This window comes from Hetaerina americana, unplaced genomic scaffold (genome assembly GCF_022747635.1).
Source record: "Hetaerina americana unplaced genomic scaffold, ioHetAmer1.1.p SCAF_79, whole genome shotgun sequence".
Classification (NCBI taxonomy): Eukaryota; Metazoa; Arthropoda; class Insecta; order Odonata; family Calopterygidae; genus Hetaerina; species Hetaerina americana.
The window spans coordinates 208,272-234,303 of NW_027287416.1; the positions used below are offsets into that span (position 1 = coordinate 208,272).

Below are 26,032 nucleotides of genomic sequence, written 5' to 3' on the forward strand. Positions count from 1 at the left end.
TGAGGCTTTAAAATTCCAATTTAAATGGATTTTGAACCATGAAAAATGCTTTGCTCTACCGTTAAAATTTCTTAGTTAATATGTAATAATTTGACCCTAAAGAAGGAATATAATGATGCGTGAATGAAATAATTTTTAGTTGATTCATTGATTGAATTCATTTGATTTTTTTCATTTTTGTCATTCCATTTTTGAAGTAAAGCACATAAAGCAATTCACCATTATTTTATTACTGTTATCATGATATTGTCCTAAATAAAGCCCCATTTTCAATTCAAATTGTTAGAATATTTAATTTATGTTATTGATATCTTCTTTTGTGGCGCGCCATAACTTTTTATTTAATAAATAGAAAACCCAAACACACCACCCCTGTATCATATCTCTTTGATGGACTGAGTAAATAGCTGAAATACCTGAGTAACCTGAATATACCAAAATTTGAATATTGTGTTTTCAGTTACTAACTTCAGTTTTATCCCTTAACTTGTTGTTTTATGCGGAATAAAGTCTTTTTTACAAAACTGAAGATATCTTCAATTTTGAGTAAGGTGGCTTGTGACAGGGAAAACCCAGGAATGTCTTGTAATTTTATAGAATTTCAGTAATGGATGTAAAAATAATTTTTTGATAAATTAAAAAAAATATCTTACCGTGTCATTTGTGGGCTATGAATTTTAATGCATTATATGTATAATAATAAAGTTAACAGTATTTCGTAAAAGTTTTTCTTATAATTACATATTTTCTTTCATTGAAATATGAAGATTATGTTTTTATGTGGTTTCAATTTTTTTTTAGAGATTCCTGCTCCGTGCTATTTTGTTTAAGTTGCTCTTGTTATTTTTACTAATAACCTTTAATTCCATCACATAAATGAAACCCAGTGTTAGCTAGAAATACCATTTATAAAGTGTATATAGTCAAAAATAGTATGAACTATTATTTTGTGATGACTTTTGCCAAGGAATTTTTTCTTTGATTTCACTGGCCACCCTGCAAGGACAGTTCTAATTGGGAGCAGCTTAGAGAGTAAGATGGATTGCAGGCCTTTAGTTGGATACGCAAAAATATCATCCATCTGAAAGAAGTTATACTGTTTTTAGAAAGTGGAATTTATTCATTTCATAAATTAATTCAACATACAAGGTTTGTGTATAAGGACAGGAAAAGTTTTGGAAAAAAATTGATTTGAGATTTTGCTACCATACCTTAAAATTCTTCATAGGACATCCCTTGAGCATCGGCACTCTTTTGCCAGTGGCTTTTCCACGACTGGAAGGCTCTCTGGCAGGCGGATCCTGGAAAGTCCTTAAGGGTATTCATGCAAGCTTCTTTGATGGCACTTAGGGTCCTTTTGGGGTGTTGTCCTCTGAGGGAAGATTTCACTTTTGGGAGTAGGAAATAGTCTGCTGGTATCAACTCAGGACTATGAGGGGGTTGGGGAATTGTCATGATGCCATTTTTTGTCAGGTAGTCAGTTACCTTGGAACCTCAAGACCTTCGGGACGAGTTTAAAGCAGATTTAGTTTCTAAAGTTTTCCCCCACCCCGGTCAGTCGCCATCATGCGTTGAAAGTGAGGAGTGAGGAGAGTGAAAAGGCCTACTTTTCGAATAGATGTTCTGTGATTGCAACCCAGTGGGCCTTCCAAAATCACTTCAATGTAGCCCCGTTGGGCCCTGTCTCCAACTGGAAATCAATTGTTACATGGGTCACTACATTCAGACAAACCGTGAGTGCGACAAGATGAAGAACTGGAGTCCCTCGGCCTATCAGATCACCTAAGAACATTGAGGCAGTGAGAGCTGCCATCTTGCAATCCCCACAGCGTTCTGCATGTAAACATGCTTCAGCCCTTGGACTTCCCGTTCATTCAGTGAGGGAAATTCTTCATGATGACCTTCATTACCACCATTTCAAATTGGCAATTGTGCGGGAACTCTCTGAACAAGGCTTTAATTGTCGGAGGAATGCAAGTAAAGCTCTTCTCGAAAACATTCCTGAGGTTGCAATTGTGTTTTTCTGTAATGAAGCCCATTCTTATGTGGGTGGATATATCAACAAACAGAATATGTGCTGACACCAATCCCAGAGAATTCATCAAATGCCTTTGCATTCACCTAAATTCACCGTTTTCAAGAAACCGTAGCAGTAATGAGATCAATAATGGAAAGGAACACACTGTTCAATCCGAATGTATGTTTCATAGATTTCAAGGTATTTAGTAGAGTAAATGGATAAAAATAAATGATTGCATTACAAAGGATATAGATTGGAGGAATAGATGACATAATCACTGTATCCACATCTCAAACTGATCTGGTGCAAGTCGCAGATGGAGAGTCTGGATGAGCAGCTGCTGGGAAGAGGTGTTAGACAAGGATGCCCATTATTACCCATGGTTTTTAACTTTATGCAGAGGAAATGCTGTCAATGGCATGAGAGAAACTGGAGAAAAGAATGAATATTGGCGGAGAATTCATAAATTCAGTTAGGATTATGGTAAGTTTTAGTCAGCCGTAAGTGTTACAGGCATTGATGAGAACATTAGGAAATCTGTGTGGCGGGTATGGGATGAAAATAATTTCAAATAAAACAAAGGCTGTGAGGTTTTCAGGAAAGAGGAAAGATAATTTATACTTTCAAATGGAAGTGCAAAAACTAGAGCAAGTGGAACAGATTACTGGTCTCAGAAGTTTATTGGATGGTCATGGTAGTAGGAATTGAGTTGGGCATAGAAGCTTTCACCAGGAAGGAGAGAGTTGATTACAGGCATATTTAGTGAGGAGGTTAAAAAAAGTTAAACTTTGATATGGAACATGGTTTGTTCGGCAAGGAAATAGTCGTTGATGCAAGACGATAGGTTTAGATTGAATGCCTTTGAAGTGTTATTGGAGAGAAGGTTGGGAAAGGTGGCATGGACAGAAAGGAAAACAAAAAAGGTTGTGCTAGGCATGGTGGGGCAGGAGAGGGGATTGTTGAGAGAAATCCATAGGAGGTAGAAAATATGGATTCAAGAGTGTTTTTATTGAAGGACAAGGATAGGGATATTGAACAGAATGAAGGGAAGTAGAATGTATGTATACTGATTTGAAGAACAGTTCAATGTAGTACAGGCAAATTGTGTCTAGTTAGATGAAGTTAAGAAATGTGGTGGTAGGAAGTTTGTGTCCAACCAAAAGCTACCTTAATGATTAACTATCTAATATTATATATATTAGTAAAGTGGTCATCACACATTGGCGTTCATTCTAAGGCAATGTGTGCTGCCAGAGATTCCTTCAATATCTTATATTTTTCAATTATCTCTTAATTTCATGTCCATTATTAAAATTTCCTTGGAATCCAATATTGAAATGAGGTATGCCCTTTAAAAAAAATCTTAATGTTTAATTTTTATCTATAGAAGTCCATTGTAGAATGATAATGGATGTGTTGAAAAATGATGGAACTTCACTCACATTGATTGATGTTTAAAACCTTCTCAGATTTTTGTTGGTAAATGGCAAATAAAATAAATCCAAGCAGCTTTTGAGTTTCCTGCTTTGGAATGTATAAACTTCTAAATAACTACTTATAATGTGTTAAACCCTGTATTCATTTGGTTTGAAGGGGAGGGAAGAATAGGGCATGAGTACTTACATTCCGGAGTGTTTTATTCATTGTTAAAATTTACAGGGATATATTCTTATGCACGCATACATTTTTTACTTTAGGAAACAGCAGCTAAAGTTTCAGAACATGTTCATCAACTTCCAAAGACTGAGGGACTTGTGCCCATATACATCAATACTAATACTGGTCAATTCCGTTCATATTCAACCATCACCCTGGGAGCACGTGGGGATAGCTATTATGAGTATCTCTTGAAGCAATGGCTTCAAACTGGACGCACAATTGATTAGTAAGTATATTTGGTTCACATGCATGATTTAGTTATAAAAGTACTCAGTACTGCTTTCCCATTGTCTTCAAGTTGTGAAAAATTTGAGTCTCTTCTTATATTTTTAGTTTATTGTGTAAAAACATGATTTCTTAATATCTGTAAATATTAATTACCTATGAAAAGGGACTTGTGTCTATGTTGTCTCCTATGACATTAAGTATTTATGGCAATACCAGAATAATATTTTATTTACAGCAAGACTAGTGTATAATAACTCTACAATGTTAGAAAAATTGGGCTGATAAAGTTATCTTCATAAAAGATCAAATACAAAATATAATTATTCATCTAAGGTACAAAATATTTCACCTCTTGTTGTTTATGGTTCTACAATGTTGAAGAAAATGCCAAGTGTTGATTTTGAACAGTTGTTGATGTGCATACTAGATCAGCAGCACTCAAACCTTTTTCCCGATTTTCAATCATTTTACTTTTCATTTCTGTTATTTTTATTCTTTTATGTCTTTCCTCTTATGTATTCTTTTTCTGAGTCATTTTGAAAACTACACACAAAATATTATAAAACTTGGCACAGAAAAATCACTAATAATATATTTGAACCCAAGTTTGAAAAATGTATGATGACTAGCAACACTAAGATGCTAAGGCACCACAGTAAAAGTTAAATGTACCTAGCAAAATATTATTTTGATATACCAAAATTCAAACCAAATTAATAATTTATTTAAAATGTTTTGGCAATCATCTACATAATTTTGCTCCCATTTCCTTTGTCCCTTTTTTAGGGTTTAGATTATAATATAATTAAAGTGAATATTAGAAGTATTTCTGGTGCGAGTTCATTTTAATTGTTATTTTAAGGGAAGCTTCTTAATTAATGCTTACATGAATTGCTGAAGTTATTATAAACACACCTAAAAATGGACATAGATTTCAATCCTATAAAATGGGCAGGTAAAGAGAGTCATAAGGTTTGCAGCAACAATTCTAATTGCACTTTTTTGACTCTGAAAATGTTTATGGATGAACTTGAGAAACCCCTACTACCTTTATTAAGGTACTGTATGATATGAGGTGCCGTCAGATGAAAACCGAACATATGGACATGCACTGTTGTGAAAATCACACGCAGACATGGCACATTCACCATACACAGCAGACATGCATGGATGAATTTCATGTACTCCAGCACTGTTAGCTACCAGAAGACAAACCACACCTCTCTGCTCTTTTTTGCTTGCCTCCATTTCTACTGCTGGACAAATGCACTAGACCAGTCCTCGCACCAACAAGGACGTAACCCAACAAGTACATGCGCCTGTGAGTTGTCACCTTGCAGTTCTTCTACCACAGTGATGGCAGTATCAATATGTGACGACAGTGTTGCCACCTTTTGTGCAAACTGTGTTATGTTGGGTGTTCGGTTTTCATTTGACTGCCCCACATACAATGATTATAAAATAAACTATAATAAATATTCCCTATTACAGCTGTAATTGTGGTAGTGTGTCATTGCTAAAGGAAATAGCAAGCTTTACTTAATTTTCTATGCATGAAAAGAATGTGGTCTTTCCACAGTATGCTGCCATTGAAATAGATTCCTGAAAATTTACAAGTATGAATTTGTTCTACAGACCAGCCATAAGAATTTATGAGAATACTTTCTGATATATTCTTGCCAGAAAATGGATAATTTTGCTTTTTGTTAATTGAGGTTCAGGTGTTTGTCATTGCACCATTGGTTAATTGATTCTCAGACCAACTTGACCTCTGGAAATATTTTTACAGAAATGAATTTGTATCAACATCATATGCAAAAGAGATTTTTCTTCTGAAATACCAGTTAAGTTGTTAAAAAAGATGTTTGTGTGTATCGGAAATACAGACTTCCTTTTCCTAAACCCACACTGCATTTCTAATGGAAAAGAATTTGAGTGCTAGATGTTGAAGTAGAAATAAAGGTTCTAGAGGTGCTTGATGGTCTATAAGAGTTACTAGACTGCATGGACCTCCCAATATCTCAAGCTGCAAACCTTGGGAGAGGATGTTGAAAAGGAGTGTTCAGCAGAATTACTTATGTTTCTGAGTGTCTTCTCAATATGGCTGTGATAACAGAGCTGCTTAAACCAAGTGAAATGTGCATCATCTTTTTTGTTGCTAATTTAAGCGGAAAAAAATTCATAGTACATGGTTTAGCATCACACTCACCAATTTGACTGAATCATTATTCACCATTTCCAAGGTACTCTCCTCTGAGGGCCTCTTTCTTTTTATACACATATCTTGTTCCTGTTACTATCCCATTCCCTATTGTGCACCTTTTCCTAAAGTAAATGCAAAAATTCTATATTCACATTTAACTTAGAATTGAAGAATAATTATCTTTGTTGGATGAGATATTTCGACAAGGTCAACATAAGTTTAATACTCTGTAAGCACATCGACTGTAATGATGCATTTTACAGATATTTTCATGGTTCTCTAAAAATCCTATAAAATACAAGTGTTCATTGTCTTTAATTGCTTGATATCTTGAAATTATGAAATTGTTTTAATATGAAACTGTTTTTAATGAGAATATACCTTTTTAGCCTCAGAAATGATTATCTGGAAGGTATAGCGGGAGCTATGAAGCTATTGGCCAGAAGAACTCCCAGGAGTAATCTTCAGTACATTGGTGAGCTACTTGCTGGAGGCAAGGATTTTAAACCAAAAATGGTGAGTTCAAGGATTCTTTATGCGTAGTAAATAAGCTTTTCAATCATATCTTTGTTGTGGCATTGTTTTCAGTGTACAGTAAAATCTTGTTATTTTTAAATTCAAGAAAACAAAAAAGTGGGCGTAAAAATATCTGGGTTCAAAATAAATGAAATTTGAAATAGTATCCTTAAAATTTATATTTACTCATTAGTGTTACTTTTTCTTTGGATTGAAATACTATGCAAATTGATCTGGCAAGTTTACATTTTTTACATTGTTTTGGAAAACAAATGCTTCCATGTATGAATTGTAAAAAAAGGGGAAAATGGAATGGGACCTTGGAATTTATTTTTTGAACAGTGAGTCATAGCTATATCCCAAAATCTGTACCACTCATTTTTTGGAGCGGATATTAAAATTGTATTTTTTAATTCTGGTAGTATTTTACATTCATTACTTAATCCATATTTTCTTTATTATGTAAAACATATTCTCCCTTTGGTATTTCTAGTGATGGGACACAAGTTACTTCATTGCCAGACATGAAAGAAGTGTGTCTCTGAGTTTCGAACAAGAGCTTTTGTAATGCTCCTATTCCCATCCACTGGCTCTCTCCATAGAAAGCACTAACGGAAACAATTTCTCGCACTTATGATTACTGAATACACTTTGAAGCATTTCAGTCTTAGTCTCATAAGGGCTTTGAGACCAGTGTAGGAGCTTGATATTATAAACATTTACGTTTATGCCTCCATGAGGGAATACCCTTAATTACAACCACATTCAGGAAACAACCACTTTTGCCTGCTCCATTCACTCTCCCAAGAGATGGCCCCCAAGAGTGTCAAAGACGAATAAATAATTATAATTGGCCTGGCCTAAGCTTCAACAGAAGCCACAAGCACTGAGACCTCATGGTCTATTGTACCAACCCACGCTTAACCTGCCTGCCACATGCAGATGGGACAAGAATGTCATGGCAGAGGTATGGATGTCATCCATCCGACCTCTGTTTGGGCCCTGTGTTAGTACACTTCAGTGAACTAATGATAACTGGTTTTTCTGTGTGTCTAAGTCCTTGACCCTGTCTCAATAACATAATAACTGCTGCCATGTTTATTTTGGTTAAAAAAAGGGGAAAAAATACTGAAAAACGGGCATGATTCAATGGACTACGCTGCCATCTGCTTAAGCCACATTGTGTAAAAAAGCAAAATAGAATGCATTTACTGGAACAGAAAAGACCAAGGCCGGCAGAGGTCTGAAGCTTTCTACCAGTCTCATTAGAGTGCCCAACATTGAGTTAGCATCTGTCTATACATTGTGCTAAAACATAAACAATAATTTGTTAATGATCTAGGGATTCGAGTTAAGGTGACTTTTTTATGATAATTATTATTGGTTTTCTACCATTTAAGATACATTTACAATTACATTAATGGTACACTTCTTTGCCTCTAATAAAACAGCCTATCCTACATGCCTATCCTATTCCTACCCCTGCTCACTTTCCTAATTTAACCCTTTTATCAAAGCCTTTAACATCTCATCACTCATAAAAATGGTCTATATCCATCTTTCCTGTCTCCATTGGATTTCTCCCCGCAGTCCTTTTTCCTCCCACACCATGCCTAGCATTTCCTTGTGTTTTTTCCCTTTCTTTTCATTTCACCTTTTTTATCCTTGTCAACACTCACATTTAAAAGCCTTCTATCTAATACCACCATTGTGCTTCAGTGACCATGTTTCCATTTAATGGAAAACCACACACCATTTCAAATGTTTAACAAGCCTTTTCCTAACATCTCTGTTATCAATTCCTCTGTAAATTCTTATTTATGTCCTACCTTTACCATTTTGGTTCGAAATACTGCTTTAGGTTTTGCCCTACAATTTTCATATTTATCTTGACTTTTCTCTGTCTCAAGCTAACATAACTTGTGTTTTATTTATGTTTATTATCATCCCATATCTATTGCACTGAATTATCATTGCACTCAGCAATGCTTGCAAGCCCTTGACTGACTGACAAGCTAAGGCCTGGTCATTCGCAAACCTAACTGATTTTATGAATTTTCCCCTCTGCCTTTCACTCCTATCTCCAATTCTTGACATGCCTCTTCAATAATATTATCCACATATATGTTGAATAGCACAGGTGGTAATGGACCTATGTTCCTCACTATTAGTGGCCTCGGTACCGCAATGGCATCAGGTGCCTTTCCCCTCTTAGAGCACAAACTGATCATCCCCTATTGTTCTACTCTCCATCCTCTTATGAATGATCCTCAGTATGACTCTAGATACTTGTAGTAGTAGTAGTTTTAGGGAAGGCGATCATTGGCTAAGATCATTTACACCATTAGGGATGGATGGGAAAGGAAGGATGGAGAGAAATCTAGCGTCAGCATTAGCCTACTCTTATTGAAAGGTGCCAAGGGGTCTGCAGTTTAATGTCCCATCTGACGGACATGGTACTCACTCAAAATGCTCTCCACAAAGCACCTCAAGTAGGGATCGGGTACCACTGAAAAATATCTGTTGCCTCCAGGATTTGAACCCGGGCCCTCTCGGTGGGAAGCCGCTGCACCATCCTGATCACACAAACAAAGTATATGCTTTTGTTATTTGCTAGTATATGCTTCAGTTTGTGTGCACAAGCACATAAGCAAAATATATACTAGCAACTGCACCTGTATCTGATGTCTATGCAGCATTTAATCTTGTCCTCGCTTGTAACTCGAGTATCTTAACTATTTCTGTTGTGACTTTCATTTATTACTATTATGATTCCTGATTGTCTGTGGAAAGAATAAGTATTTATATCTATCTGTTTTGGAGTCTTATTTTCCATATCTTATCTTAGTGGTCCAGCCTACCCAAAGAATATGGTGCCATAATAATTCCCTCTGTGCCATTGTTAAACTTATGTGCCCTGCTAAAAGTCTAATTTTTGCTTGTTTATCAGTGCTCCCATTGTTTCACCCTAAACTTGACCGCTGATTTTGACGAAAATATGAAAAAAAGCATTCATGTATCTTTAATGGCAATTTTTAAGGTTCTTCTACTGTCCTAATTTTTTTCAGGATCATCTTACGTGCTACTTGCCCGGCACATTAATATTGGGTGTTCATAATGGCATGCCAAAAGAGCATCTGAAGTTTGCTGAGGATTTGCTGTATACATGTTACCAAACTTATGCTCAGCAACCAACATTTTTGGCCCCTGAAATTACATACTTCCAACTTCAGGTACTGTTTCAAAGAATCATGGATGAAATAGCCTAGAATATTGCCGAAATGAACAGTGACAGGACTGGAAATTTTTGATACCACCATTGCCCTGAGTGAATTTAGGTTGTTTTTATTCCATGCCTCATGATGATTTGTGACCACAAATTAAAATATTTTTAAATTAAAAATTGTGTATAAAAATCTTAATGCTCATTAATTTTATGAATAAAACATGAAACTTCACTTTTTTTTCCTAGTGTACTTTTATGCATGATGCCTAGTAGTTATGATTTGTCTCTGTTTGTGAGCACCAAATCTAAGTAACTGGCAAATAGAGGTAAAAGTGCATAGTTTCTCTTGAAGATAGAATAATGTTAATTTTTAATGAAGGTTGCATAGTAATATTAGAAAACCTTAGTGTGTTATTATATGCATAGTTAAATGGGGAATAAATGAGAGTGCTGCTTGTGATTTTCTTAGATGATATTTCCTAAAACTGATATTCGCAACAATCTGTGTGAAATGAAACAATATTTTAATAACCCTTTTACACTATCAGTGACATGCTGTATCCCTCTTGTCATTATTATTATTATATCATAATCATTTTATTCATTGACTTCAATTATTAATGCCCATTTTATTTCTGCAGGAAGGTGAAGGAAGTGATACATACGTGAAATCAAATGATGCCCACAATTTGCTGAGGCCTGAGTTTATTGAAAGTTTATGGTACATGTATTATTTCACTGGGAACAAAACCTACCAAGATTGGGGTTGGAAAATTTTCCAGGTGAGTTATTGATAACAATTTTTTCTTTATGTACACATATTTCATTCAGCTCATTGAAGGTCTGATTTTATCAGATACCATCAGGATGAGTGCCATAGTTATCAAGTTCTTGGAATTTCAACAAGAATACGAGGGTAATTCCAGAAGTACCCGACCCAACAAAGAAAACACAAAAATTTTGAAAAAAAAAGTATTTATTTTTCAACACAATCTCCTTTCAGCTCTATACACTTTAAACCAGCGATGCTCAATAAGTTTGATACCCTTTTTATAATAAGAACTGTCTTGCTCCTCAAAATAGCCATTGGCTGCTAACATCACTTCTTCATGGTTGGGAAATCTTTGACCTGTGAGCCATATTTTCAAGTTTGCGTTCAGAAAATAACCTGAGGGGAATAAATCTGGCAAACGAGTTGGATGAGGGAGGAATTTAAACTTTAATTCATGAATTTTGGCCATTGCAATAATGGATTTGTTAGGTGGTGTATAGTCTTGATGAAACAACACTTTTTTCTTAGCCAAATGCGGCAGCTTTTGCTTGATTTCTTCGCTCTAACATTGCGATAAGTTCGCATAATACTTGCCATTGATAGTTTTTCCTTTTTCAAGATAGTCAATGAAAATTATCCCATGCACATCCCAACAAACCAACGCCATGACCTTGCCTACAGATGAAATGATCTGTGCCTTCTTTGGAGACGGTTTTCCCTTTTGAGTCCATTGTTTTGAATGTGATTTTGTCTCTGTTATAAAGTAATGGACCCATGTTTCATCCGTGGTTATGAAATGGCACAAAAATTCTGCTTTGTTGCTGTGAAACTTAGCTAAACACTCCATTGAAACATCTTCACGACACTGATTTTGCTCGAGTGGGAGCAAACACGGCACCCATCTTGCACACACCTTTCTCATGTCCAAATTTTCAGTAAATATGCAATGTATTGCACTTTTTGAAATGCCTAATGCCTGCTATGTCTGCTAGCTCGTGCACTTTCAGTTGACAATCATCCAGTATCACTTGGCAGATTTTCTTCACCATTTCTGGAGTTTTTTATTTGAAAGGCTGAGGCCTTTCAAATAAAAAACACTGGAAATTGTTTTTTCCACAAATTCAGTGAAAACGTTCTCTATTGATGGCTATCAAACAAATACTTTTCAACATAGCATCAACAAACTTGAAACATGCTGTATAGATTGCATACTTTCTAATTCAGTGATATTTTTCAAGCAACTACCGCCATCTCTAGGTCAGGCGGGGTACTTCTGGGCCTTCCCATGTTTATAAATGGCACTGGATATTTTTAACATATCAGTGTTTAAATTAATTTTAGTTCCATTGTAATTAATTTTTTTTAAATAATTGCTCAATAAATGAGTGGAATGTAAAAATAGTAAAATCTCATATTATTGTTTTTGAGGACACCAATAATAAGTAATAGAAATCTATTTTTTTTAAATCAAAGTTTATTTGTTTGCTTTCTGGGTGAAATACTACCTTGATCAAAAAGTTCCCGGAATAACCACCGTGTGGTGCTCCCATCGTTCCGATTTGAGTTCTGTTTTTTTTTGTTAAATTGGTACATCTGTTGTTGATATTCCCTTTAAATCTTAGTGTCATAACTTGACATTTGCAAAAGTTACGTAGCCAAGAGTACATCTATCTCTGTGTGTGTTGGCGATTTTTTACAATTGCAGAAATGGATTTAAATTTGCAACAACGAACTTGTATTAAATTTTGCGTAAAAAACGGATTTAGTGGCGCACGGACGTTGGAAATGTTGGAAAAGTGTTTCGGCAACAATTCTCTAAAAAAAACGGTCGTTTACCAGTGGCACGAGCGGTTCAGAAGTGGTCGTGAGTCAATCGAAGATGATGAACGCAGTGGCAGACCATCGACATCGAAAGTCGGTGAAAAAATTGATAAAGTAAAAGAAATGTTGGTCAATAACCGCAAATTAACCATCAGAGAAATAGCGGAGGACTTGAACATTGCCTATGGATCCGCCCAAGACATTGTGGTTAATGATTTGGGTTTCCGTCGTGTAGCAGAGCCAAAAGACCTCAATTTCATGCAAAAAAGAGACCGTGTTGACATCGCAAAAGACATGATTTGCGAGGCTGAATCCGATCCCACATTCATCAAAAGGATCATTACTGGAGACGAGACGTGGGTTTATGAGTACGACACGCAATCCAGACATCAGGCAAGTGAAGTTTGGCGTTCACCAAATGAGCCGAGACCAAAAAAACCACGTCGTTTTCAGTCAAAAAAGAAGGCAATGCTGACGGTTTTCATGGATTACAACGGTGTAGTGCATCATGAATTTTTGCCAGAAGGCCAGACAGTAAACAAAGAGTATTATTTGGGCGTTATGAGACGTTTGCGTGAAGCAATTCGCCGAAAGAGACCAGAAATGTGGGCAGAAAACTCGTGGATTTTGCACCATGATAACGCACCGTCGCACAGTGCTATCATTATTCGTAATTTTTTGACGAAAAATGCAACAAATACCATCCAACAGCCACCGAATTCACCTGATTTGGCTCCCTGTGACTTCTTTCTGTTCAATCGAGTTAAAAAACCATTACGGGGAACGCGTTTTAGCAGCCGAGAGGAAGTAATGGAAAAATCGCAGGAAGCACTGATGGACATACCGAAAACCGAATATAAAAAATGTTTCGAGGATTGGATCAAGCGCTGGCATAAGTGTGTTGCAGTCGATGGGGATTACTTTGAAGGGGACAATATAGATTTAGATGAATAAACTTGTATTTTTAATTTTCTGAATAAATTCCGGGAAATTTTTGATCAAGGTAGTATATTGCTGGAGTTTATCAAAATATTGAATTTAAATGATCAACGTTTTTACATGAAGCTTTCCAATAAATTAAAGTACCGTATTTTCCCATTGATAACGTGTACCTCATGTTATAGATGCCGCACATCTGTATATATATATATATATGCACGTAAAAATTATATATTGTTGCTTTTTCAGCTTAGATTCGTAAGTTGAAATGAGGCAGGTTTATGTGCCCTTATATTTGCTATATAAATTAACTTTCACCAAATCAAATAAAAGAATAAGGGTGAATGAAATAGAATTTTCTTGTTTTGTTTGCTTTGTGTCGCTTTGTTTGTATCGGCGCTCAGCTGTTCTAGACACCCTCCCAAGTTCTATGAAAGTGCCACCAACATGGTGATTGTTTCAAACCTGAACTGAGTTAAGCTTTTGTAATGTAGAATTTTATCAATAAAATTACCCATGGAGGAGATAATTGTGTACAGCAATGTTTAAGCCAGAAGTCATCAATTTTGCGAAAGAAAAAGGAAATAGAGAGGCTGCCAGAATTTATGCATTAATTAATCTTTAAAATCAAAGTTACATTCTAGTTGGGAAAAGTGGATGATGTCTGGTATGAAAGACTACACAGAATGGGAAAAGATAAAAAGAGTCATCTGAAGAAAGAATCCGGTGGATCCTGGAAAGTTGACAGGGTGTCAGTATGAATTTGAAAAAGCTTTGGGCAATATTTAAACACCAGTGTTAGAGGATGAGGAAGAGTTAACTTCGGAGAGTGAACTCGGTTATGTGTCTGAAGGGATAATAAATGCACTTAATTAATTTAATCGTGATTCAGGTGGTGAATTTCTTGGATTCGAGTGATCTACCTTTTCTATCATATATAAATATAATATAATAAATAATAAAAAAATAATACGACCTACTCTACTTATACGTGAAGTACTATGTATTAGAATATAGATGTACTACGTATTAGAATAAATGGAGTGTATAAATTATATGTTTCTTCTTTTTCTCACTCAAAGATGACATTACTGTGAAATTAGCTGATCGGTATAAAATAGCATATAATTAAAAAAGCATGATTCCAGAGTAATTTATTTTTGCGAGACTCTTCTGTAAATTATTGTGTATATAGGAATGTAAATGTTTGGATTTTTTCAATTTTCTTTACATAATGTGAATCGTCATTTTTTCGATCCTCTGAACATTTTTGTATAGATAACGTGCGCATTATTGATGGGAAAATATGGTATAAAAAATGGTCTTCATGCTGAAAAATCAAATTTATAACTTATAATATAAAAAGAAGTGATAAAGGGTGAAATTAGGTAAATGACTAGCTGTCATTGGTTTGCTACTAAGTCTTCTTCCACTTCTCAAAAAATTTCCAATGTCTGCTTTATTTTATGATTATTTTTAGTTGTCACCACTTGAAAGCAATACATTTTATATTTAAATAATAATTGGCCATGCCTAGTTCTGCCATATGCTGTCATATAATTTGAAATGAATATAGAACAGCAAAAATAACTTGTTGTCTAGTTGGCATTGATGTGCCAGTAGCTTACTTTACCAACAATCATTGAAAAACATGATTACATTATATATTAATATCAATTCCTTTCTAAATGACATGTATTAAACAATTTGGTTAGAATAATAGCTCAAAAAGATGAGAAAAACAGTCAATATTATCAGGGCTCTAATTGCCATTGATATTTTGAACAAATTATGGGTTTGGAAATAATTTTAAGTATTTATTTCTATAATTTATATATTAACGTAACCAATTAATAAAATATGTATGTGAATTCAGGGTACGTGACTTTGAGGTAACAGCATCTTAAAGAGCCTGCATTAAAAATATTAAATTTGCAATTTTTTATGCCTTTCTGTAAAAATGTTTTGCAATTCTTAAAATGGTGATGCAAGAGATATGTACTATACCTTCGGAATTTTTTTCCATATTTTAAATATATGAAGGTGTTCTATCATAGCTCTGGTGAGGGTGAAGTGTTGAGACAAACTTTCAGCTACAAATCACTTTGTTTCAAATGAATTATCAAACGGACTGAATATTTTCTGTTTCGATTCAGACTGGGGTGATCCCCACCCATGGGTAACATGCCACCAGGAGATTTTGGAAAAGCTGCTGGGTTTTAATTTTAATGCTTTTATTATCAATGACTGCTTAAACAGTCTTTGGCCCTCACTCTCAGTATGGATAACTGTTGCAGCAGTTGTTGAGAGCAGTTTTTTCTACTCTTTAGACTAGTCTCATAGTTTCTTGCATGCAGGTTGATGCGATCAGTAGATGCCCAACTTTTTCAGGTAATACATAATTTATTTGTGGGTACCAATGGTGAAAGAAATTCGCTAATTCAGCCAAGCAAACTTTATGGGCAAAAATTTATGGGAGTGTTATAGTTACTGTATGTTTACAGTGGGGATAGATGCTTTTATATTACCTCCAGCCCCTTGTCTCGAGCTTAATTATTGGGTGGTACATATTTTATGAACTTAAACTACATCCTAATTCTCTTAGCAATATTTCCTTGTCATTGCAATGTTTATTTCATGTTTATGCCATACCTTAATGGGAAATCCTATAAAGCAACAGCATTCATTAAATTGTAAAAAAAATTCCTTACAGCACATATTGCCATTTACATCAGTATGTATGATCAAAAGTATTCGTTAATCTAGTGACTTCTTAAAGTATGTAATCAAAGTCTACTAATTGTCAAGTAAATCATGGACTCATATATGTATGACACAAATTAGTTGTTTTCCTAATTCTCTGTTACATGTATTTCATAATTAAAATGTCTATATTTTATGTAAATTTGTACAAAAACTGAAATAATGGACTGATTTTGTTGTAGGCATTTGAAAAGTACACCAAAGTTGGAAATGGCTATACATCCATAGGGAATGTTCGAAATCCTCTGAACACAAGGCCCCGAGATATGATGGAATCATTCTTTTTGGGTGAAACACTCAAGTACCTGTATCTGTTGTTTAGTGATGATCAGACAATATTGAATCTTGATGAATGGGTGTTCAACTCTGAAGCTCACCCACTTCCAATCCATGAAGCGTGACAACTGTCGTTTTTTATTTTAGGAAGTGATATTATGAAATTAAGCATGATTTGAAGTTGATGAAATGTTATGGGTTGACTGAATGGGAATATTGAATTATTCATCAATGAGATGTTCAAGTGGCTTACAAGTAAAGAGGTATAGTTTTGAGGTGACTCGTTCCTGTGCTTAGGCACAGCCTTTTGATTTGTGTGAATTAAGGCTATGCAAAGGATGTGATTCTTCCCTGCATCTGTCCAACATCTTGTGATTTTTGCCAAAGACTTAAAATAAGTGAAAAACTCATATGCATGGTGAGTCATGCAAGATAAAAAGTTGAATTCAATTAACTGAAAGTGATATTTAAAAAAAATCAGCATTGTGTGCTCCATTAGTCAGACGAAGTGGTATGCTTTGTGATAAAACCAGTTTTATGATATCCTTTTAACATAAGTCAATTTTGTTCATGTATCAGTTTGCATAATTTTTTACTTGGGTAGAACAGTGCTTAATTTAGCCAGTTTCTTAATTGTAAATAATGTTTTGATTTAGATTTTGAGTGTATATTTATTGTCACCATGTAGTGGTAATATCACTTTAGGCAGTCTCTCTCTATGTGCAGTTGATCAGTACTCTTTATTTTATTCAATGAAAACAATGTGCGATTGATATAATTGTCACTGTTAATAAATTTGATCCTGGAAATTGCTATAATTCAAGAATGGGTTTGCCATGATTACAAAATGTGTTAAATCATTAAGATCCAAGTTTGACTACTGATAAAACACTTATTTTGTATTGTTAACATCTCCACATAAGTTCCCCGTACAATATTTATGCACATGAAAAGGAATTTGAATACCCAACTCAGGATAGGAAAATATGTCAAAGAATGCAGTGTTATCTTAAGGATTTCTGTAGCCCAGCAGAAATGTCAATATGCTCAAGATCATGGCTAAGTGTTAATATCAACGGTCTTCTGTTGCCAATTTTACTTGATGTGCTGTAAAAATATTATTTCCTACAAATTTTAATTAGTTATTAAAACCGTGCCAAATTTAACTTAATTCATTCAATGTTTTCAGGCTTAACTTTGTGGAAATCCATTATCATGGAAATAAAAATACCAATTTTCTTTCCAGTCAATTTAATTCGGTACAACTAGTTTCGACACATTGTCATACCCGAGGATGATGCCGATCCATCGAAACTAGTTGTACCAAATAAAATTGGGTGGCAAGATATATTGATATTTTTACTTCAATGATGCTGATTCATGTTTTCAGCTACAGTGTGCATGAAATGAAGTCACTTCTTCTAATGAAATTGACAGGACAATGAAAGTATGATAACCATTATTTTGCCTATAAATAAATGAATGATACTAAATGTTAAATGACATCTTTTAAATGCACAAATAGTTTCCCAGAATGCACTCCTCTCCTTTATTTCCAATTTGAGCAACATTATGATAATGACGATTGTTATCATTAATTGTTGTTTCATAATTATCATTTGAAAATTGAACAGTTTTATTACAAAGTCTGGAATAGAAATGCCCAGACAATGAAGTAATTTTCAAGTTAATACTTTGAACTCGAATTGCCCCTATAGGCTGGAAGTTAATTAATAACCTTTATAAAATCAATTATACTTCAGTTATGTAATGCATTTATCGTAAATACTAATATTAAAGTGGCCCGACCACATTAGTTATTGTTATCTCCCAGGGTTACCATCTTCTAGACTTAAGGATAGTAGGATTTTTCCATTTCTTCTTACTTTTAAAAGAGGAGAAAAGTTCACCTTAGATTTTATGAGAGAGAACTTATATTTCTTAAAGGATTCATTAAAACTGTAATGTAAAGAGCATTAAATATTGTTGTTATGGAGTTTCTCATTCAAATTTAAGTGAAGTTACTTTCTTTATCTCTGGATTGCAGAGACATAAAAAAATTATTCTTGGGGGTTACACAGCTACCCATATCTGTTGAATTTCCATAAATTCTGGCTGAGCATAAGTTGTGATAAATGATTAGTTAGTAAAGTGAGCATTAACTTGTTCATTAAAAAATAACTCAACCCTTGAAATTACTTAATCTACTCTCTTTATCCAAATGGGATGTATTATAATGCAACTTGGCAGTCTCCATAGCTGAAGCTTCAAATAAAATGTCTATGGAAGTAAAAATCTGAATGTTTTGAATTTATTAAAAATCCACCATAAGGAAAAATTTTCACAGAGAAAAGAATAGATGGTAGCCCTATATACACATACACCTTTAGTTATTTTATTAATGTTACAACACTCACTCTTAATATGCTTAATTCCTTTTTCTTCAAAATTCAATCTATGCCATCCCAATTGTTATGTTGTCTATTCATAGTTGCCTGGCCAATTCAAAATAGTATCAAACTCTCAGGTGAAGAGGTATAATTAATATTTCTTAATTTTCTCTAAATGTAAGCTATGATATAATCTGCTGAGTTCTATCCTAGTGAAAAACTGTCGAGTAAACATGGGAAAAGTAGGTGAAATCAAACACTTCACATAAAATCCACTGTCATATGTGTGACCCATACAAGTCCAAGGGAGAGGAGCTTTGAAACAGCTTTTGAAAAATTGTTCTTTGAAAATGGTGTGCGATTCTCCTAGTTTCTATAAAATCATTGTTTTATATATAATTCTCACTTATTTGTGACATTTTGCAAACATTTTTATTTTATTGGGCTTGACTGAAAGACCTGAGTTTGTTATTGATAGCTTTATCTTGAGGGTAAAGAATAAGAAGTGTCATTACTTTCTTCCCTGGAATACAATATCAAGTGTTAATATGATATTAAAAAGGTTTACATGTTCCAAATCCTATAAACATCAAACCAAAAGATACATTGAGAGCCTATAACTAGACTGATTCTCCTTTACAATATATAATTGAACAACAAGAAATATAAAGTCATTAGCTGTAGCATTTCAAAGAAGTAATCCGATCCAATAATGCTATTTTATATGGCCACATGTAATTCAATTTTATTTGTCCCCTGCATCATTATATTATACACTATCAGTGTACATAGTACATCTACCCTATCATCATTCATAATACCTAAAATCCTTATCTAACAATTTGATCTTTCACCATGTGGAGAATGGTTTATAAGTTGAGTATACTGAAATTCAGGTACATCTGTTTCCTCAGTGATTGTGTCAGAAAGTCACTCTTGAAGGCCACCTGAAAATGTGCTTGATTTTTTATCAGGTTATGCAACATATTGTTAGTTATGCAAAGATATTAAATTTACCAGTTTTTGCACATTGTGTTAGAAAAAATAGAGGTGAAATGATTTAAGAAATGTTGGTGCTCATTGTCATTTTTTTATATGTTATAATAAACTTCTTGTTAACCATGACGTGATCAATAAAAAATAGTTGATCAATCACTGCTGCAGTAAATCATTAAAATCCCGATGGGTGCCATCTAATCCAAGAAAGCCCTACTTATCACATATTTGTAACAATATCAACAGGTTCATAAAACAGGACAGTTTGTCTACAGGACATGTGGATGAGCCAGATCCTGAATAGTGACGGCAGTCACGAGAGGGGAGAAGATTTCCTTTGGATATTCAATTCTTGGATGCCTTTTTGAATATACTAAGCTCTCACCAGGAATATCTCAAACTTAATTTGTTGCAGAATATTCATATTTTTTATATGTTTAAAGTTTATGAACTAGTTTCTTCAATGCACTTTTCCTTCCTATAAAACTCTAGAAAACTTGCAGGGTCTTTTAATTATCCAGGCAAACGAAAAACTTATTAAATTTCTAATTTACAGCCTATTGATTTATGATCACCTAGGTGATACATAACTCTAGTATTAACTTTTATTTAAGATCTTTTAAGAATACCTTATGTACTGTCCGCATGTACTTGCATGTCTGTGATTAAAAGAAAGAAAAACTATTCATTGTTTTAGACACTGAAATAATACAAAAGCAGAACCATTGAATATGTTGTTTTGGTGAATTAACATCTCTCAAAAATATTGGGCTGCAGATTCATATTGTTTGCTTTTTAGCAGTTTGAAAACTAAATTGATGGTTATTCAGAATATCTTGTTACATCCTGTTAGCTTGCAATATTGATCAAGGTGAATACACTATAATACACATTTATTACTCAAGTGTGAAACAATATATTTTTTTACTCCTTTCTTTTAGTTATCTCTCTCAAGCAACACCAGTTGTGATTGATATATTAAATAAACATTTTTATTTTTGAAAGATAGTTGTAATACCTTGTGGAATTCCATTATAATGAACAAGGAAGAATCAAATACTAGTTGTTTTCACTGAGTGCAATTTTTTATTGCTGACTAGGTTCACTACACTGTAACATCTGGACTAATAATGGTAAAAGGGGTTACACATATTTATACATCATCAAGATGTGTGGTTGGGGAGAGGATAGAGGGGAGTGGACCAAGGTGTGTGTTGATGTGAGAAAAGAGAGTGAGATAGGTGAGGGTAGGTGTACAGTGGCTGGTCACTGGGTCCAGGTTGGGGGTAGGGGAAGATCATTATTCGGTTCCCTGAAGTTCTGTTAGGAATTAATTGCGGAATATCTCAGAGAGAGGAGTCGAAAAGGTGGTGGTGGCCATTGGTAATGGTTTCCTTTCTCCATACACAGGTCAGTGTGGCCAATTGTTCTTGGATGTCCATCCACATCCCTTTTTGTGTCTCCTCTGAGGCATGAAGTCCAGATAGTCACCTTCGCTAAGGAGGTGGACTGCGAATTGGAACATTCCTGTTTTCTTGTTGAAGTTCCAGCGTTACTCCTCTGCTCAGACCCAGAGACTTCTTCCAGTCTACCCAAAGTATGACTCTTCACAATCCATACCATTGTGGCAGTAAACTCTGCTCTGCTGAATGTTTTTCACGGGATCTTTCTGTTGGGAGCAGGCTTTTAAGATTCTGTTTGTTGTAAAAGGCTGTGGTTATGTTGGAGTTTCTGAGGAGTTTTCCAATGCTGATGGAGGTTTTCCCTATATATTTTATGTGATACCTATATCATGGTTCCATGGGATGGCGGGTGTAAATTTCTGTAGAATTAATTTCCTGTTTTTTGCCAGTAAGTCATCTTATGATGTGCTCTGCATAATCTTTGGCTACATGAGCTATTTTTTAATGGTGGCTCTTTCTTCAGTAAGGGCTATATAGGTTTTAAGGCCTAGTGTATCATGCTGTGAAAAGGTGGTATTTTTTGTTTATTCAGTATTTGGAAGAGGCATGGATGACCTGGTCCATGCATGTGGGTTTATGGTAGATGGCAAAACTGTACTGACCATTTTTTATGGAGATGCTTAAATAATGGAAATTAGAGCATTTTTTGAATCCTCATGATGAAAATAATATTCTTATTTAGTGGGTTAATTAGATTCAAAACTTCCCCACTTGTCATTTTGTTCCAAACCATAGATGTAATCAGAAATATATTTTTATTTATTTTAAATAATGGGGAAATTTACTAGTTAAACAATTAATGACACAACTTAAGCCCCTGGAATGTAAGACAAATTCAACTATAGAAATATTTTGAGTAAAATAATCACATTTTTATTAAGAAATGTTTATTAGTCTATAGTATATCACAACCATATGATGAGTCATTATTTAAAAATAAAACTTCAATTTATTCACTAAGTTAATTTTTCATCTTCAAGTTCACATTGTATTTATATTGGATGCAATATGCTAGTGCATCTCACAAATTAACGTAATAAAAAATCTCATGAACCTGTGAATACATGCGAAAGACAAATTACTTTTTATTTGTTGACTTACAAATTTGGATATTAACCAGGTAGTCTTAAGTGAAATAAAAATTTATTTCATGCAATTATACTAAAAATTATATTTCATGGAACGAATATAATTTTAAAACAAAAATCATAGGGACATTTGGAATGATAAAAAATTAAATATTCTTCCACACATAATAATGGAAAGGTATTTGCTTTGTCTGGCAGATGAAACAGTCTAATAGTAAAATACCAAATTCCAGCTTAAAGGAAAGGAGCAAACTGGTTGCATTTTTTTTGTAATAAAGTAGTAACACGAAGTATGTGAGAGGCTTCAGAGTATAAAATATTCCACAAGTTCAGAAGCTTTTCCTTGTGGCAAAGCATAGTGTATTTATGTATCATTATTGCAAAAGGTGCTCTCATTTTACCTTTTCATGCTAAATCAAATCCCAGTAAAGACTAAGTATCCCAATAATAATTGCCAATGAGTAATTGAAACAGCCAGATCGTATCTGAGGTTTTTTAAGAAGGATGTCTGATTATAACATAACCCATTTTAAGAATATTGCACTGCCCTTAATATATACTCCCAGGCAACTCATTTTTTGCAATAGATTACACACATCTCATTAATTGGGGTAAAATATTGGGTTATTACTCATGCACCTACTGATATGCGAGTGTCAAAAACTAGAATTTGTGGACAGGTGTCAATATCACAATCCCCTATTCTAATATAACAGTTACTCAAGCTGAACAGTAAATTGGTGATTAATGTCAAAAGGTAGGCATACCTTAACAAAAGAACGTTATTTTTTGTTTTGGTGGATATAAGAACTTTAAATGCAGTGAATGTGTTTTAAGAAGCAAAGTGACACCCTTCCTTAAATTACATTGGAGTGAATTCACACTCTTAGGGGGATGGCGGGGAGGGGGGACTTTAAATAGAACCAGAGAGAGAGAGGGTAGGAAAGATCACAGGAATTGTTTCCAACAGGCGAGGATGAAGTGACATGGTAGATGGTCCATCATGTGAACCCACACTCGGTAATGCCAAATGTATTTCCACTAAAAGAGCATGTGATGTGTATGGCTTTACTGCAAAAAAGTTTCTTGAGAATCAAATGCTACAGGAAAATATGTTCATTAATTAGGAAAGATAGGGGCTTTGAAAAATATGCAGAAACACTTCGTTGAACTCTTGGCAATATTGAACAATAGCAATCTTAGTATAGAATACTGAAATTTTTCTTGAAATATATGATTTTTAGACCTCAAAAATTGATTTGAAAGTAAGAAAAATTAACTTATCACTTCTTGATTTGGAAAAATGGCCTTTGAGTTTGTGCTAACTACATTCATTTATCAACAGTTAAACGGATAATAGAATTTGTTGATAGCATTAAAGTCTTTATAAATCTAACCCTTGAGTGGTTAAGCCTTTGCTTGAAAAAAATGCAGGACGACTATAATAATTGAACACTTATTGGTCTGCTTCAATTATCAGCATACTTATTTAAAAGTCCATGGGATTCATAACTTAAATGATACAATCTACACTAAGGCTTCATTAGATTTTGTTTTTGAAACTTCAACTTAATGTGACCTATGGCTGGCAGTCATCAATATGTACCTAAACAATAGGAAATCATTTCAAATGTGATCATTACAGTCATGAAAATATCACCTCTAGTAATCGGCAATATCACATTTACAATTATTAGATCAAAATTGAGACAGGAGGAATACACTCAATGTATAAACAAAATATATGCTTTGCAAGAGTGTGGATTTATCCTCCAAATTTTAAATTACTATGACATAAAAAGCCTCATCCATTAATTTTTTTGCCAGAAAAGTTTTGGTGTGCAGCAAAATCGTGGGTAACGTAAATTCACAGCCTATTGTGGTTTTGAAACAAATGTTTCTTAGTTATCCCTTTCATCAAATTTTTAATGTCCCCTGCAGTTACCATATAAAATTCATTTTCGCCCCTTATGTACACAATTTCTGAACAAATGTTTCACAGAAGAGTACAGTCACTGCATTGAACGGCATAATATAAGCACTCCATTGCACAACTGTCCTCGGTTTGCTCTTGATTGCGCTGTCTTTCACTGTTTGCAACACTGGTTACCTCCGTCGCCGATTCTGCGCTCGCAGCTGGTTCATTATCTATAGGGGTGTCAAATTTCAAAGCTGAGGATGTAATATGGGAGCAATGTTCACATCTACTCAACCTTCGCTCCCCGCTTTCTTCTATTTGATCCGCTTGGTTAACGACTTCAACTCTGGCATTGAAGTGATCCTTTTCGGGTAAATTTTCATTTCTATGATCTCCCTGGATATCTTGCGTCCTTACCTTCCGCTTTTCATTCACGGCAGCTTTGGGTGGTTGATTCGGTGGCGGAGGAGGTGGATACATCGGAGGAATTAGCATGATGTCCGTTTGCGATCCTTTGTTTACTTTAGTACCAGCCAAACCTGAGTCCATTTCATATCTCACCGATGTCTCGCGATTATTCGAATCCATCGAGTCAACATCGCTATCCCTAGGAGAATCCCCCGACATCTTGACCCTGAAAATCGTACACAGAAAAATTCTATTAGACCAAATATAGGAAAAGTCATGTTTTTGCGTTTGCACAAATACTACTACTAATGACCATTTCCTCATATTGCGATCATTACGGCGTGGTCAGGCATGTTTTCAATCTTTTACATTCACAAAAGGGACAGAATACACCTATATCAAATTACTTCGTAAAATGGGGATAGAGATGCAGCAATTTACAATCACGATATTTTCTCCAATATAATTTATATATTCAAATTTTAACCCACGAGTTGAAATTAATGATTGTATTAATAAACTTCCACTGCTGCAATTAAATCCAACGTTTTAAAAAATCCCACTTTCCATTCCGCCAAATCAAGGCTCTTAACGTTATAATTCAATTTTTAATAAAAATTATCCAATCATTGCCAATAGTCCGCTTATAATTATGGAACTTAAAGATAAATTACGTCCATTGAAGTCAGTGTTTCGTATACACTGATTGAAATTGGCACTAATTATTACACTGTATTACGGCGAAAACCATTGAACTATTATCACCTTTGATATCTGTTATTATCCTTGGGCGCGGATTTCTGATTCACCACCATAGGAAATACCATTGCTGTGACTTTGGCGTAAGACATTGCGAAAAAGGCGACGCACGTAACACGTTAATTTAATGTTCCATTAGATACGATGGAAGTTCGATTACTCCGCCCCTTCTCTTTTACTTCTTCTCCCCCTCTGCTGATCACACAAATTTGACCGATTCCCTTATTTCATCTGCCAATCACGTCCACAACCTGTGACGCTGGCCGTACGTTTAAGCTACCTTGAAGGTTGGCCCAAAGACTGCAAGATGGGAAAGGGTCTTAACTCCAGAAAATCGAATAGCTCCCGCACTTGTACGGCCTGACTGCAGCTAAGAACAGATTAAACAACTCCGAGTCAAGAACAAACGAAACTTGAACAGAATTCTCTCGAGAAAGTCGATGTCTTGTCTATACCTACCTTTTAAGTTATACGATTTTCTGTAGGTCTTCGTCTGCGACGGCGGTAGGAAAACTTAGAGAACAGCTTGGATAAAAATGCAGTTTTTCAGGCACACTTCTTTCACCGACCCAGGGACCCTAGTCTAG

At 34.7% G+C, this 26,032-nt stretch overlaps 2 protein-coding genes across 2 annotated transcripts in view; one reads left to right on the forward strand and one right to left on the reverse strand.

Moving 5' to 3' along the window:
- Window positions 1–19,936, forward strand: part of alpha-Man-Ib (alpha-Mannosidase class I b) — a 31,420-nt gene extending 11,484 nt beyond the window's left edge. Inside the window, exons 7-11 of the mRNA XM_071596233.1 lie at window positions 3,718–3,905; window positions 6,500–6,626; window positions 9,695–9,859; window positions 10,494–10,634; window positions 16,330–19,936. Coding sequence (XP_071452334.1) covers window positions 3,718–3,905; window positions 6,500–6,626; window positions 9,695–9,859; window positions 10,494–10,634; window positions 16,330–16,548 — 840 coding nt within the window. The 3' untranslated portion in view covers window positions 16,549–19,936. The remainder of the gene's footprint in view (window positions 1–3,717; window positions 3,906–6,499; window positions 6,627–9,694; window positions 9,860–10,493; window positions 10,635–16,329) is intronic.
- A 2,175-nt stretch (window positions 19,937–22,111) lies between these two features.
- LOC139697522 (uncharacterized) lies at window positions 22,112–25,716 on the reverse strand. Its single transcript, XM_071596254.1, has 2 exons — window positions 25,452–25,716; window positions 22,112–24,912 (listed from the first exon to the last, which is right to left on the reverse strand). Exons 1-2 carry the CDS (start codon window positions 25,535–25,537, stop codon window positions 24,357–24,359), a joined length of 642 nt encoding a protein of 213 aa, XP_071452355.1. The 5' UTR covers window positions 25,538–25,716; the 3' UTR covers window positions 22,112–24,356.
- Window positions 25,717–26,032: the final 316 nt, after the last annotated feature.